The sequence below is a fragment of the Carassius gibelio genome, chromosome A15, assembly GCF_023724105.1.
Source record: "Carassius gibelio isolate Cgi1373 ecotype wild population from Czech Republic chromosome A15, carGib1.2-hapl.c, whole genome shotgun sequence".
Lineage (NCBI taxonomy): Eukaryota > Metazoa > Chordata > Actinopteri > Cypriniformes > Cyprinidae > Carassius > Carassius gibelio.
In genome coordinates, this window is record NC_068385.1 from 3,300,305 (window position 1) to 3,317,170 (window position 16,866).

Below are 16,866 nucleotides of genomic sequence, written 5' to 3' on the forward strand. Positions count from 1 at the left end.
TCTCCCAACTGCAGTTTCAATGCAGCTTCAAAGGGCTCGACAAAATCCCAGTTGATTAAGAGACTTATTGTGAAACAATCTGACTATTTATTTTAAGAGAAAAATGTATATACTTTTTAAATAGGCTACAAATGCTGAAATAACTACAACCCTTTTTGTTGCCTTTAACAACAGCTGCAAAATGGACAAAATATAGTTTTTATGAAAAAATAATTTGTAACTAAATTAAATGACATCAACAACAAACAAATAAATAAATGATAATAATGATGATGATGATGATGATGATGATGATGATTTTATTTTATTTTTTAAATAAAGAAATCATGAAGTATTTTTATTATTCAATGTATGTAACTAAATCCCCCCTTATGAAACAAAAATATATTGCAGTATATTGGAAAATATCATGTAATATATTAGGCATATATTCTTATATATATTTATTTTTTTCCAATATATTACAATATATTGAAAGCGGCAATCATTTGTATATTTTGCAATATATTATATAATATATGTATTGGGCATCAATATATTATTAAATGTATTCAAATATATAAAATATTAGAAAATAAAAAGGGAAAATAATATATTACAATATATCACAATATATTTTAAGAAATATATTGGTAAATATATTTTCCTTTCGTAAGGGCCAGTTATGTCATTTTCTGTGGAGAACATTGTTGTTGTTGTTGTTGCAAGTATGCATTTTTAATAAGATCATGTTAAACGCATAATCTAAAAAGTTGAACGGTTAAAGGCACAGTACAAAACATTTTTATATATATGGTACAGTTTAAATTGAACTAAAATAAAACCTGTAGTAGCTGCCTTGAGTAGCGCCGTCTTAAGGACTTTTATTTTGACTTTCCAGCAGCCATGAACTGTTCGGTTAAGTTTGCGTGTAGATTCACACACAGCCCCTCTCTCATGTAAATACAGTGCACAGCTCGTGATGATGTTACAGGATATTTTTGCCTCCACTAATCGTTTTACACCACAGAGACTTTGAGACTGCGGAAGCGAAGACAACGAGCTTTAGCAGGTAGTCTAAAAACAGTTTTAAACACATTCATCCTAGATTTCTCAATTATATATGTTACGTTACATCATTTTTGCTATTTCTGCATGTACAGTGATATGAGAAGTGTTGCTTTAATCTGAACTAAGAGTATTCATGCAACTTTTGACACTATGGCATCGTCATAATCTATATTTAAGATTTTAGAACCACAGCAAAATATACGAGCCAGTGAATTGATCGTATAATTGTGATAATATTATGACATGTCTTACACGTGTTGCATTAACAGCATCGATTCTGTGCTTTGAAAGAGAATATTAGTAGCATTTTGATGCACATGAGATGCAGAGCAGGTTTATGAGAAAAACATGTTCTCTTGTGTTTGACAGCTTGGAGAGGATGGAGTTAGATCTGTCACAGGCTTTGAATTCTGTCAGTCTGGAGCAGAAAGACAGCAAGATGGACACTTTTGGGTATATATCTCATCTTATTCTTCATTTAGTTTATGCTTTCTTATTCTAAGTTATTGATATTTTACTATTGTTCAAGCTACAATAGTGATCATTTGGGGTTTAAACCTACAACCATCATCGGATGGATTTCCATAATCTCTTTTTAATCACTGAGTCACACAACTAAGATTTGAACGTATTCTGTCAATGTGCAGCTATTGCTATTTCTGTACAATTATCCATTCAGATTTTCTTCACATGGAACTTGAACACGTGTTGTACGTTTGTCACAAGGTTGTAGATTAAAGACCTAAAGCGCCTTTTCTGTTTCAACATCCAGAATTCTATAAGGTGAAGAGTTTAGTCTCTTGTTTGCTGAATGGTGAAGGCATGAAGCAGGGATAAGCACATTGGGATCAGCTTTCTAAACACACTTTGGTTTTACAACAGGTTCATGTGGGGGGATTCGGTTGTGTATGGAGAAACAAACTGTTTTTACGGCTCCATATTTTGCCCCCCAGTTTCCTAACTATATAGTAAATAGTATACATAAAATATCTATTTAAGATTTAACAGGATGCAAGAATTTTTATTCATCACACAATATATTATAGAATTTCTTTTTTTTAAAGATTTTGTGTGTATGTTTGTATACCATATGTATATGTGTGTATATATGTATATGCATGTTTCTATATATATATATATATATATATATATATATATATATATATATATATATATATATATATATATTATAATATAAATATGATTACACACACACATATTTCTATATTTATAAATACCGTATGATAAACAAATTAATAATGGCCTGAAAAGATCAGAATAAGAATTATTGTCAGAAAAATAGTTTATCCAGTGTTTTGTGTAAATGGCATATTGAGGGTCACTATTGTAGTTTAGATTGAATGTGTTGGGTGGGCCACATAGGCTTTTGTTAAACCAGATTAGGGTTTTAATCTTTAAATCTAAAAGTCTGCCTCCACTAAACCCTCCTTTTAGTCCCCCTGCAGCCTATATCACAAACTTTATTGTATTTTTATTGGAACAACTGACATTGCTTCCCTGGAACTATCAACTATCTATCTATCAAGACACATTATAACACTCACAGAGTCCACCAGGAGCCGTCTGTATGTGCGACAGCGTCTGGCTATGCTCATGACCTGCGTGGATGATCTGGACCCCCACAATAAACTCCACATCCAGGTGGCTAAAACATTAGATGAGGCTTTTCTCGTCTGGAGGCAGACCTAAGAAAGACCGGTTCATGTTTTGTCTTTCGCTTCCCTTGTTGTCGTGTCTGGCCGATCTAAACCTGACTGCATGTGTCTAGCTTGGTTATGTGGCGACTGAGCACCTTTTTATCAGTTTTTCCAGAGAAATGAATATAAGTGTCATTGTATCTGAGTTAATGGTCTTCAGGGAATGAGACATTTTAAACTTTCGATGTTAGCCTGTAATTCTTAAAAATGGATTGAGCTGTTTAAGATGGTAAGCTGCAGTGTGGTATGGTTTGGATTTCTTGGGTGATTAGTTGAAATGGGGTTATTGTTCATCTGAGGAGTTATGTAAGGACAAGTAGAACTGTTATTTTATTGAACTGAATCTTTCTTTTACCCGCAGGCTGTACGTCGTCACGTGGAATGTGGCCACAGCTGAGCCTCCTGATGATGTGAACTCTCTGCTTCAGCTCGACTCACTGAAGAAACCCGACCTCTATGTGATCGGGTGAGTTTCAATGTTTGAATCAAGAGACACACGGTAAAGGAAATAATAATGATGGCTATCTCACCTCAGAAGCATGTGGTCTGAGTGTCCTAACATCTGTTCAGGCTGCAGGAGGTGAGGGCTGCACCTCTCAAGTTTGTCACAGATTTGGCCTTCGAGGACTCCTGGAGTCACATCTTCATGAACACATTGGCCCCTTTGGGATATATCAAGGTGCTGATTGTAGACTTATAAGAAGATTCTTTTGTTCGTTATCATACTAATTATGTGATTCACTATGAAACAGTGGATTATACCAATGATCTGGTGGACTGACTGATTTCTTAGCTTATAGAGAAGCTTTGACTGGTAGATATGCATGGGAAATTGTATTTATTTATTTAATGATGAAGTTTACAGTTTTTCTTTTTTTTTTTTTGCTATGAATTTATAATATATATTTAAATTGTTAAACTATGTTAATAATGCTGTGTTAATAATGCTATGTAAATGTGTATATATATATATATATATATATATATATATATATATATATATATATATATATACACTTATGTAATTACAGTTATAATAATACATCATTTGTAATTACAATTATTTTATACATTTATATTTGTATATAATTATATATTTAATTTTAAATAATATTAAATAAAGCATTTAAATAATTTAAATGTATTCAATTTAATGATTATATGTAATTAATATACATTGTGGTATAATATAATTTATAATATATAAACATTATTTATATATTTCATTACATTTTCCTTAATGTACTTAGGGTTAGTTGGTTGTTAAGTTAAGGTATGGGGTATGATTAGTAGATCTAAATTTAGAGATCTCTAATAAGCAACAAGTTAATAGTGAGAATTGGTCCTGAAAATAAAGTCTTACCATGAACTATACAATGCATAATCTCTTATTACAGTTAGATTTGTTATTTATTAAATCTATTATAATTTATATATATAATTTAAATGTTTAATTGAATGATATAAATGTATTTATTGTGCCCCATTCAGGTGTCCTCCATACGGATGCAGGGTCTACTCTTGCTTTTCTTTTCCAAGCTGGAACATGTCCCATTTATCAGAGACATTCAGGTCACTTACACCCGCACGGGACTCTACGGCTACTGGGTAAGACAAAGGAAGTTATAGTTTTGAGAGGAACTTTTGATAAACCTAATGAAAATTGAAACAAAAATTAATCTCTATTTTCTTCAAATGAAAGGGTAATAAAGGAGGTGTGTCCATCCGTCTGTCTTTCTACGGTCACATGCTCTGCTTCCTGAACTGCCACCTGACCGCCCACATGAACTACGCCTCTCAGCGGGTGGATGAGTTTGAGTATATTTTAGATGCTCAGACCTTTGACACCAAAAACACACCCCGCATTTTGGATCACAAGTTAGTCCCAGTCATGAATAATAACCACATAAAAGTTTTTGGTCAGTATTCCTTAGCATTTATCTACATTGCTCTTTTCTGCATACATATTCTAGGGTGGTGTTCTGGTTTGGGGATTTGAATTTTCGTATTGAGGACCATGGGATGCACTTTTTAAGGAGCTGCATCACCAGCCAGCGTTTCAATCTTCTTTGGCCCAAAGATCAGGTACTGATCAATAGATGTAGTAACATTGTCTATATATATTAACGAAAAATGTACTAACATATGAATCATTTATCTGCCGTTCCAGAATTAGTAACTACATTTTATGCAGTAATGATAGTTTGCATCTGTACATGTCTTAATATCTCACCAGCTCACCATGATGAAGCAGAAGGAAGCTACTTTGCAGAAGTTTGAAGAGGGACCTCTAGACTTTCAGCCCAGCTATAAATTTGATTTGCACTCAGATAACTATGACTCAAGGTACTATAAATCATACAACATCTATCCTGCCGTATATTAGGGTTGTGGCGGTGGGGAAAATTTCCCACCGGTTAATCGATGTGTGACAACACCGGTTATACGGGTATCACCGTGGGGGTGGAGGCGTTCCCTCTTTTCATCGCTTCAAATAGTGTGTAAAAGCGGCGTGCACATTTTACTTTCACTTTCAAATAGCGGCAATTCGGCGTAAAGCTAAAGCAAATGTTTGTTTGGGTCAGTTTTAATTGTCCCTCTTTTACTCGCTTTCCATCGCTTTTAAACAGCTTAGTGCCAGGCACATATTTACGTAGAGCGTTTATTAGCAAAACTAGTAAGAAATCTTGGAGGCACGCTATACACCTTGATGTCAAATAAAATAAATGAAAAAACAATGTGGAACCAATTACATTAGAAACAAATGTTTAAAAAAAAAAAACTTCCACAATCAATTTAGATTGACTTTTTAACAGCAAAAGTCAACAGGCTTTTCAAAATCCAAAATATTTCCAAATAGGCGCATTTGCATTTTGTTTTGAAACTAAATCATCCGCTATCGTCTTCCGCTGGAGTCACTCTCCTCACTGGAGAAATGAAATCTGATCTGTGATGCGACTGTTGTATTAAACAGCCATGTTCAGTTTTTAATTCTAGTGTCTGTTCTTTTACTGAAATAAAATATTTTTTTTTACTTTAAATAATCAAAACGACGGTGGGGGTCGGTCCCGCGGTGGGCAGGTGGCGGAAACGGTGTCACGGTCTATCGCGGCAAGCTTTCTGTATATTGTACTTCCATTCTCAGTACTTTTGAAAGTCATTGGTTTGAAAGTCGACATGAAATCACCATTTCTTAATGCACATTCCTAGTCTTACTGTCAATTATTTAATTGTTGTTCATTATTCCAAAGAAAAATCTTTCATTATAATCTAATGCTTTTGAAAGTACTTTAATTTTTTCCCTTTTTTAATAATCAGTCAGTTCCTGAGGGATAAAATCAAGTTCTGTTCTTAGTTTTGTCCTCTTTTGAATATTTAGTTTTACACACACACACACACACACACTTGATTATGGAATAAAAAAGAATTTCATGTTGGTTTCAGCTATAGTGCATTTCTTAACAGTAGCAGTCAAGGCAACAGTAATCACTATAAAATCCTGAATCTCCCGCAGTTCCTCTTCCAGGGCTGTTTTAAACTGTCAGATGTTCACACATGCTTTTTTTTCACCCCTGCAGGGTACAGAAGACATGGTTCGGTTTTAAGTAAGCTATAAAATTCCCATGTGCTCCTTAACTTGAATATTCCTACCCTGCTTATCTAGATTTCCACCATCATTCCTTTCCCTGATTGTAGCACTTCTGTCAGGCTGCGGAAAGCCTTTTTCTTTGCCCTAGAGCTGACGGACCTCATTCATACTTTAATGCAGACCAGTACATTGTGTTCCACCCATCCCATCCTGTAACACCCATTAACCTATTGCTGAAATGAAGCACCATACATAAACCAGTAACATTCATATAGATTCAGTCCGTTTACATGTAGTTAATGTTGTGTGTTGCAAAGAGTTTAAGTATTAATCTTGTCATCTGTGTTTCTGTGGTTCCAGTAGCTGTTCATCTTTGTAACACACACACATGGTCATCAAGCATGTGGACGAATCGGCTCGCTTAGTGAAAATGCTTTTTGAACTGGCATCACAACATCATGACGCTCGAGGACTTGTGTTTTAGAGCTTTTTGAACATAGGGACCTACAAAATACAAGGATCCTCTTGTAATTGAACCCCTTTCCTAAAATAAAAAAGGGCCACTACCATTCAAATGTTTGGGGTCTATAAGATTAGTTTTATTTTATATATAAATTTTGTTCAACAAGGATGCATTTGTTTGATCAAAAATACATTACAAACAGTGATTTTGTCAAATATTATTACAATGTAGAGGAACTGTTTTCTATTCAATGTAATTTATTCCTGTGATCAAAGCTGAATTTATTTGATATATAATTTTTTTCTAACAATATAAATGTTTTACTGCCATTTTTGACCAATTCAGCATATCCCTGCTGATTAAAAGTATTAATTCTTTTGACAAAAAAAAAAAAATTGTCAAAGGGTGTAAATCATATATTATCATATATTTAATCATATATGTATATATTAAATTATAAACCCAAAACAAATTTACAAAAAAAGATCTGTACGATTTTAAGTTTGTATTAAATTGAAGTGATTTATTTAAATCTTGAAAATAATTTTGTTTTCTATACCTTATATTAGAATATTACAGAAATATTTTAGTTTTAATTAAAATGTATTTGTATATAATTTTTTTATCACTTCAAATCACAAGGAACATTGCAAGTTATTATTTGTAAAATCTTATGCTTATTATTTTTTTTATTTGTTGCTGTTCTCTCACAGCCCCCTAAAATCCCTGGTTTGTAAACCGCTGTTTTAGATCAACTTTGTGCCAATGCCAGAAACCTATATAAAACCATTTTCTCCTTTGTGTATTTGGTGGGAGGAGTTTGGGACTTGGACACAAACATGACTTTCTTAGTTATAAAATCATGCCACATTAATTCATTTTCACAAAATGAAGGATGGCCATACAGAAAGACATGCCAATGTTCTTTCAGTTGAAAGCAGTGCAGTTCTGGAAACTTTAATGTACTGTGTGTTAATAATGGATTCAAACTTTTTTTTCCTGTCTTTGTGATTGGCTAGTGGTAAGAAACGCAAGCCTGCGTGGTGTGACAGGATTCTCTGGAGAGTGAAACCCTGGTCCTCGCCAACAGAGGAAGCTAATGAAGATGATCACAATGAAGAGGAGCCAAAGAAACAACTGCAGGAGGAACATAAAGACGAGTTCCCTCTAAAACTGATGCAGGTGGATTACACGAGTAAAATGGAGTACGGCATTAGCGACCATAAGCCCGTCATCAGCATCTTCCGCTTGGAGGTGGGGAGCTGGAGTTTCGGCTAAAATAATAGCCACTTCTTGTTTTATAAAATACTATAAGTGTGATCATTTGCTTCTCCACAATTAGTTGAAAAAGATGTATGAGACGCCGTTGGTGCAGGTGTCCGCTGAAGGAGAGTGGAGTGCTGACTTTGATGCCCTCATAACCTACAGCCTTCTTCAGACCTTTCCCTCCAGCTCCTGGGACTGGATCGGTTTATATAAGGTGAGAGAGGTTCCCAAAAGATAAGATCACAGACTGCCAATAATAAAACAGAACTAACTACCATATTTTCCGGACTATAAGTCGCAATTTTTTCTCATAGTTTGGCTGGTCCTGCGACTAATAGTCAGGTGCGACTTCTTTATCAAAATTAATTTGACATGAACTGAGAGAAATGAACCAAGAAAACATTACCGTCTACAGCCACCAGAGGGCACTCTATGCTGCCAGTGCTCCTGTGGTCTACACTGAGCAGCATAGAGTGCCCTCTCGCGGCTGTAGACGGTAATGTTTTCTGTTGGTTCTTGGTTCTAAATAAATATGTTTTTTTCCTCGTCATGACGTATTTTTGGACTGATGCGACTAATACTCAGGTGTGACTTATAGTCAGAAAAATACGGTATATAAATGTGTACGGTTACAATAGTGATACTAAAATACTGTGTTGTGAAGTAGATTTTATCCAGAGTGTTTTTAACGTAGACCTTGTGCTTGTCACTTCGCAGGTTGGATTTAAAAGTGTTTCCGACTATATCACGTACACCTGGGTGAAGGATGACCAGGTGTCTTTCAGTGATGAGCTCTTTCAGGTATGCAACATTTGCTATCCATGTTTCTTTAAAGGCTGAGGAATAATTTTGTCAAATAAGAAATAAGCAACTGATTAGGAAATACATTTTCTTTCCACACAGGTTTATGTGAACAAAGATGAAATCCCAGTTCTTGGGGGTGAATGTGTGCTATGCTATTATAGCAGCAGCTTGCAGTGCATTGTGGGTATTAGTCAACCTTTCAAGGTTAGTTATATTTTAATTAATTTTGTATATAAATAAACTCAATTATACATATATATATATATATATATATATATATATATATATATATATATATATATATATATATATATATATATATATATATATATATATATATATGGTACCACTGTATTTAACCAGTGTTTATTTAAATAATTAATTTTTAATCATTATTGGCTGTTTTAAAAGGCAGGTTTTCCTACTTTTTTATTATACATTTTTTTTTTACCGTCTTTCACTTTAGGTGCAGGAATCCAGAGCAGCGATTGAAGAGGGTTTAGTGGCTGAAAATATCAACAGACTAGACGAAACAGTAGCCGGTTAAGACCAAGTTTAAAGTGCACATTGTTTCAGATGCTGTCGAGCCACAGCTCAGATGTCAAACCAAACATACCTTTGAATTCAAGCAAGTGCAATTTTTATCCAAAATTGATTTAAGGTTTCACTGGTATGTGATACAGTGTCTACAGTGTGTTTTCTCTTTTATTTTTTTTAATCCAAAAAATATTCTAAATCGCAGCCAGTTGATGGGACCAGTCCCAAATAGATGGTATTTTAAGTAAGCACATTTAAATTTGTACTCTTATTATTAAAATTTATTCTAAAAAGTCTTTAAAAATGGTTGTTACAAATTAAAAATATATATTTAATTTATTTATTAATTAATTAAATTAATAAATTCACACCAGAGCCTTACTATTACCACATTCCCTCAAAACATTTAGTATGTATTTATCTTGTAACTGTAACAAAATGTTTTATTCATCTACTGTCTATATGGCTACTGATAATCTTATCCTTGTGTTTTCACTCCATTGCAGACTGTTACACTGTCAAGATAAGTCTGCATTTGCACAATTTAATTTAGTATTTTTATGGCACATGTTTGCTTTATGTGGATCTATTTATGTCTATAACTCATACTGAAGTGGTATTATTATATTATTTTTGTCTCACTGAAATTGAGTGTGAATAAGGATATGCAGAAATGCTATAGTTTGACTAAGGGTATGTTTGTGGTCAGTACAGTTTGATATTACTTTCATTTTAAGGATAAGCAGGTATAGCAAACATATCCTCTTTTGGCTGAAGAATGTGTTTTTGCTGTAATGTTAGACTAATGTTAATGCATAAATATAATATATTTGTATCAAATTAAACTGCATAGAAGGTAAAAGACTGTAAAGAAAAATTTCTCTGTAAAGGAAGAGCTTTTTATTTTCTAACAAATGCATACTGATGACATGAAATAAATGTTACTAAATTAAAAAGGAAAACAGTCTTGTTAAATTTGGTTTTGTTGATTATCCTCATAGCAATATACTAAAAAACGTTTTACGTCTATATATACACACAAACACACACACACACACACACACACACACACACACACACACACACACACACACACACACACGTGACCCTGGACCACAAAACCAGTTTTAAATCACAGGGGTATATTTTTAGCAATAGTTAAAAAAACATTGTAGGGGTCAAAATGATCAATTTTTATTTTATGCCCAAAGTCATAAGGATATTGAGTAAAGGTCATGTTCTATGAAGATATTTTGTAAATTTCCTACCGTATATATATCAAAACTGAATTTTTGATAAGTGATATGCATTGCTAAAAATTCATTTGGACAACTTCAAATACGATCTCCTCAATATTTAGATTTTTTCATTTATTTTTTATTTTTTTATTTTTTTGCACCTTCAGATTCCAGATTTTGAAATAGCTTTATCTCTGCCAAATATTGTCCGATCTTAATAAACCTTACATCAATGAAAAACATATTTATTCAGGTTTCAGATGATGTATGCATCTCAATTTCGAAAAATGTACACGTAAGATGCTTTTGTGGTCCATGGTCACATATATTAAATATGTGTGTTAAATAAAACATTTATGTAGATAGATAGACTGATAGATAGACAGACAGACAGACAGACAGATAGATAGATAGATAGATAGATAGATAGATAGATAGATAGATAGATAGATAGATAGATAGAAATAGTCAAGATAGATAGATAGATAGCATTGGGGTACACTCATAGACTACACTACACAATCCACTCAGCCTCGTTTTCAATCATGACAAATAAATGTCGTCTACCGCCCTCTAGCGTTGAAACTGTTACGTTGCCACAGTAACAGTGTGTTTACTTGTCGCTCGGCAGCTCGTCATCGGTCGAGTTTTAGTGAGCTGCAGTACACAGGTGTTTAGATCTGACAGGTAAACCACTTTATTTACCTTCAATGTTTTAAAGCTAGTTATATAATGTTTGTTTAGTTTAAAAACGCTGAGTAAAGATAGATTGTTTAAGACGAGTTGATGGGCAAAACAGTAGAATTCCGGACAGTATGTCTAAATTGTCATTATTTTGCTCTTTTATGTAACGTTATTATAATTTTATGTTAGTTGTTTTTGGCGACAGTATGCTTTAATTCAAGTGCTATATTAGTTTACGGTGTTAGTTATCATATAGTAATCATAAAACAATAATCTAAACCATAAAAATATGTATTTTCTCAATAGGAAAAAAAAAATGTCTCGGCTGATGCAACCCCCTGATAAGTTTCTGCCATCTGAGTGGAAACATGCAAACCAGATGCAGTTCAGGAGCTCTGAGACAGAACGATCACACTCACAGAGACTGACAGCAGAGTGTCAGAGACTAGTAGAGGAGAGTGACAGATCTACCAAATACATGCAACAGGACGCTCTAAAGAAGCTGGGTGAGCAAAACACCAAACACATGTGACAGGATGCAAAGAAGATTAATGGCCTTGCATTAGAGCTGCAGTAACACAGGAAGTGTCCATGGTGATACTTGATCAGTTAAAGATAAGTGATAGAAATGGCGAGGAGAGGAAGTTCTTTCAGAAAACAGTTCTGGTCTATTTATGTTCCATCATTTCCTCTTTAGAGCAGAGAATCCAGGACATCAAATTCTGGAGGCAGGAACTGAACAGGAAGTTTGAGGAGATGGTACAGGAGATTGAGACCCTCGTCATTTTCAAGAGCCGTGTAGAAAGAGCCTTAGAAAGTTGCTCTGAGCCTCTCCAAGTGACTTTGCAATGTCTGTCTGAGAGGTACTTCTCACTGTAGAGCACAGCCAGTACAAGACATTACTAAAATCAAGCGTTTCAATTGAACTACAAAACCAAATTGATTTTCCATTCTTTTAAACTTTTGAAACATGTCTATTCCTCAGACAGAAGCGGGTGGCGATTGACCTGGTGCATGATGAGGTGGAAGAGGAGCTGTTGAAGGAGAAGGAGGTGATTGAAGGAGTGATGGTCCTGCTTCAGCGAACCCTGGAGCAGATCAATGAGCAGATCAGGTCGGTGAGACAGTGACCAGACTTATTTGTGAACCCAGTGACTGACTTAAGGGGGTCTGATTTTTTATTGACGTTTCATGTGGAAGCATCTGTCCAACCTGTAGTAAAAAAAAAATAATAATAATAATAGTGTTCCTGTAGCTCAACTGGTAGAGCATTGTGCTATCAAGCGTAAAGTTGGGGGTTTGATTCCCCGGGAACACATGATAGGTAAAAATGTGTTTGGATAAAGGCGCCTGCTGAATTCAGAATTTTTATTTTATTTTTTATTTAAATTAAATATTAATTAAACCATTTAATGACGATGATTATTCAACACTATAAAAAAATAAATAATAATAATTTCTTAAAAAATATGGCACTAAATCCCTGTATTATTGATGTATTGTTTTTCTATATTATAAAAATGTTATTTCTAACAAGATGAAATGCTTGTTATATAATATCAATTTGCCCAAAAATGAAATGAAATGAAATTAAATTAAATTAAATTAATGCATTTAGCAGACCCCTTTTTGTCCAAAGCGACTTACAGTGCATTCAGGCTATCAATTTTTACTTATAATGTGTTCCAAGGGAATTGAACCCACAACGCTTGATAACGCAATGCTCTACCAATTGAGCTACAGGAACACTATAATTTTAGCTAGTACATTTTCCCTGTGCTTTTCAGGCTCCTTCGTTCAGTGAAATACTATCTGGAAAAGGACCTGCAGGACAAATTTCAGGCCGAGCGCATTGATGATTTCTGTTCTCTTCTCACTAATGCATCACCCGGTTTAAACGGAGGGAATTCAGACTTTTCTAGTCTTGGGTAAGAAAAGTGTCTATACTATTTATGTGTTAAGAGAAGATTTTTAATCTTCTCTCTTCTGTGAATATATATTTATGTGTGTGCGTGTATAAACATCATTGCTTTTACTATTTCCAGATCTGCAGTGACTCCTGAGGAATGGGAGAGCCTCTGCAACTTAAACATTAGCAAAGCTGAGAAAGAGAAGAACAACTCTCTTTCACTGAGAGCTCTCGTGGATAGCCTGCTAGAGCAGACGGCTGCAGACATGCACAGACAGAACAAGGCCACGGAAAGGGCTTTTGAGCTGCGCATAGAGGAGACCAAAACAGCCAAAGCACAGCTTGAGAACCAGCTCAATGAGGTCAGTTGCACTTGTAGCACTGCATCAATTCAAATCAAAGAATCAAGTCATTTTCACCAGTTAATTAAAGGGATACTCCACCCCAAAAAGACAATTTTGTCATTAATCACTAACCCCCATGTCGTTCTAAACTTGTAAAAGCTTAGTTCGTCTTAATTTAAGATAACACACTTAATTTAAAACACAATTTAAGATATTTTATATGAAAACCTGGAGGCTTGTGACTGTCCCATACACTGCCAAGTAAATAACAGTGTCAAGGTCTAGAAAAGTATGAAAAGCATCGTCAGAATAGTCCATCTGCCTTCAGTACTTCAACCGTAATGTCAAGAAGCAACAAGAATACTTTTTGTACATGAATAAGACAAAGAAATTGCTGAATAAAGTTGTTATTTTTGCTTTCTTCACTTTCAAGCAGCATTCTTGTTGATTAAAAACATGATGATGTATTTCGTACTTTTCTGGACCTTGACAGTGTATTTTACTTAGCAGTCTATGGGACAGTCACAAGCCTCCCGGTTTTCATCCAAAATATCTTAAATTGTGCTCCAAAGACGAACAAAGCTTTTACGGGTTTGGAACGACATGGGGGTAAGTGATTAATGACAAAATTTTAGGGTGGAGTATACCTTTAAGGCACAGCAACATTTTTATAATAAAAATCATGTATTTATTTTGTGATTTGTCAATAAATTGTTTTAATTAATGCTGTTTTATATTACATATTATATTAAATAAGATCTCATCTTTAAAGGGGGGGTGAAATGCTATTTCATGCATACTGAGTTTTTTACACTGTTAAAGAGTTGGATTCCCATGCTAAACATGGACAAAGTTTCAAAAATTAAGTTGTACGTTTGAAGGAGTATTTCTGTTCCAAAAAAAACCTCTTCCGGTTTGTCACAAGTTTCGGAAAGTTTTTTTCGAGTATGGCTCTGTGTGACGTTAGATGGAGCGGAATTTCCTTATATGGGTCCTGACGCACTTCTGCCGGAAGAGCGCGCGCTCCCGTATAGCAGAGCACTGAGAGCAGAGACATTCACTGATCAGAGCAAGAGCGTCGCGAAATGTCACAAAAGGAATGTGTTTTTGGTTGCCAGGGCAAGACAACCCTGCACAGATTACCAAAAAAACAGCATTAAGGGACCAGTGGATGGAGTTTATTTTTACAGAGCATCAACGGAGTTGTGCAAGTGTTTTTGTTTGTTCCCTGCATTTCGAAGATGCTTGTTTTACAAACAAAGCCCAGTTTGACGCCAGATTTGCACATCGTTTATTTCTTAAGGATAATGCAGTCCCAACGAAAAAGGGTCACGATCGTATGTTGGAACCACATGCGGTGAGTAAAACTGCTTCAAATATCTCTGTGTTATTAACTTAGCTATCAGCGTGTAAGCACATCAAGTAAACAACAAACGATGTTGTCATCAAACTGCACTTTCCACATGTACAGCTTAAAAAAATAAAAATAAAATAAATAAATAAAGACGACAAAGTGGAACTTATATATATAACTTATATATAACAAATATATACAGTTTCAGTACATACCACATAGAGATGTCATTGCTGATGCTGCTCTTGTTCAATTTCAGCCTCTGGATCTGATTTTGGATCATAAATATACGCTGAATCTGACTGTTAGCCATGGTTTGTTTTGGTTGTTTTTTTCCTCACGGTAATGTCACAGCTTCCAAACGCTCTCAACGCAAAAGCCTACTGGCGCTCGTGATTCTTTAGCTCCGCCCACACGTCACGCCTCCAGCCGGTCGTGTTTTTCCGGGGAAAATCGGTACAGACTATCTTTCTCTTATGAATATAATAAAACTAAAGACTTTTTGGAGTTATGAAGGATGCAGTACTACTCTATATGTACTCAAGATTAACAGGATATTGAGTGAAAACGAGCATTTCACCCCCCCTTTAAATATTTAAGTGAGTCTAAATTGATGACTAAATATTAATTGGAATTACAGCTGCTAGCAGAGACAGCAAATCAGGAGAAGAATCTGGAGTCTCTACGAGTGGCAATCGCAGAGAAAGAAGCTCCACTCAAAGTCGCTCAGACTCGACTGTCCACTCGCAGCCAAAGGCCCAACGTTGAGCTCTGCCATGACCCAGCTCAGATCCGACTGCTGGAAGAGGTCAAGGAGCTCGCAGGCAACATTGAGAGGTAGGGGAAGAGATTCGGAAACATGTGTCTCATATGCTAGTATGTCCCCAATAAAAGCATCTTCCCCTGTGTCTCTCCATTAGACTGACCGAGGCTCTTGAACTGTCAGAGATGGAACTGAAGGCTCTAGCAAGGCGCCAGTTGAGCCTAGAGGAGGAGATCCAGGTCAAGACCAACTCTCTATATATAGACGAAGTGATCTGCCATCAGCTACGCCAGGCTGTGGTTATTCACAACTTCTGAACAGGGCTCTTGCACGGCGGAAAGGCCTAGGATTCAATATAACATTTATTGTCTTTAACAATTTCTTCTGGAATGTTTCTGTTGGTTTGTTTGTTGCTCAGTCCATCGGGGTAGATTGTTTGATTAAATGTTTAAAAAACACTCAATCAACAGTGGATGGCTTATAATAAAAATAAGAATCTAATGATCACATGATACTTCATTATTAAAAAATGAATCAAATGTATTAGGTATAAAGATAATATTATTTTTTTGGAAAAATTATTTTAGTGCTAACAATATTGGATTCTGTATTAGTCTAGTTGTCAAGTACACATATCTCTATGGTAATGATTATCATGATGAGTCATTTCTGAAACTTGAGAAAATCAGTCAGATCAAATAAAAAGCACCAAGTGGATTAAAAGAAAAATTGCTGTGATATCAGCTCTGAACTCTTGAAATATTAGGTAAGCGACCATTTGAACAATTCTGGAAATAAAGATGTAGTTGTTGATTCATTTTTCATTACCAATAATATCAAATAAGAATGACCCATCACTATGTGTGTGTATTATTTATTATTGTCATAGTTGTGTTATGGTATCAACAGACGTAATTTCCAGGGACTCATTACATTAGTCTGAGATGCATCTTGACCAGCGTTCAAATGGCATCAAATGTTGGTGTATGTTATGTACTGTAATGCAATTTCACCATATCATTCTCGAGATTTTTAAGAACTCATTTTTAAGAACTAAGAACCCAGAAGCCAACAATAAACATCCCACCACTCACAGAAGGAGATAAAGCAGAGATGTCCTGCAGAGTTCCAGGGGATTGCATAAATC

The 16,866-nt window shown here is 34.9% G+C and overlaps 2 protein-coding genes across 3 annotated transcripts; both read left to right on the forward strand.

Moving 5' to 3' along the window:
• Positions 1 to 900: 900 nt before the first annotated feature.
• Positions 901 to 10,389, forward strand: LOC128028951 (inositol polyphosphate 5-phosphatase K). 2 transcript variants are annotated; one of them, XM_052616338.1, is made up of 14 exons: positions 901 to 1,051; positions 1,420 to 1,503; positions 3,130 to 3,234; positions 3,339 to 3,447; positions 4,260 to 4,376; positions 4,471 to 4,646; positions 4,742 to 4,853; positions 5,005 to 5,114; positions 6,347 to 6,373; positions 7,840 to 8,074; positions 8,163 to 8,300; positions 8,804 to 8,887; positions 8,990 to 9,094; positions 9,357 to 10,389. In XM_052616338.1, exons 2-14 carry the CDS (start codon positions 1,430 to 1,432, stop codon positions 9,435 to 9,437), a joined length of 1,473 nt encoding a protein of 490 aa, XP_052472298.1. In that variant the 5' UTR covers positions 901 to 1,051; positions 1,420 to 1,429; the 3' UTR covers positions 9,438 to 10,389. The 2 variants fall into 2 exon arrangements, with proteins under 2 accessions (XP_052472298.1, XP_052472299.1); XM_052616339.1 differs by lacking the exon at positions 6,347 to 6,373.
• Positions 10,390 to 11,183: 794 nt separating this feature from the next.
• On the forward strand, positions 11,184 to 16,573 carry LOC128028952 (tektin-1). The gene is made up of 8 exons (XM_052616340.1): positions 11,184 to 11,352; positions 11,656 to 11,855; positions 12,047 to 12,212; positions 12,335 to 12,463; positions 13,137 to 13,277; positions 13,395 to 13,620; positions 15,597 to 15,793; positions 15,877 to 16,573. The coding sequence occupies exons 2-8, from the start codon at positions 11,666 to 11,668 to the stop codon at positions 16,034 to 16,036; spliced, it is 1,209 nt and encodes a 402-aa protein (XP_052472300.1). The 5' UTR covers positions 11,184 to 11,352; positions 11,656 to 11,665; the 3' UTR covers positions 16,037 to 16,573.
• Positions 16,574 to 16,866: the final 293 nt, after the last annotated feature.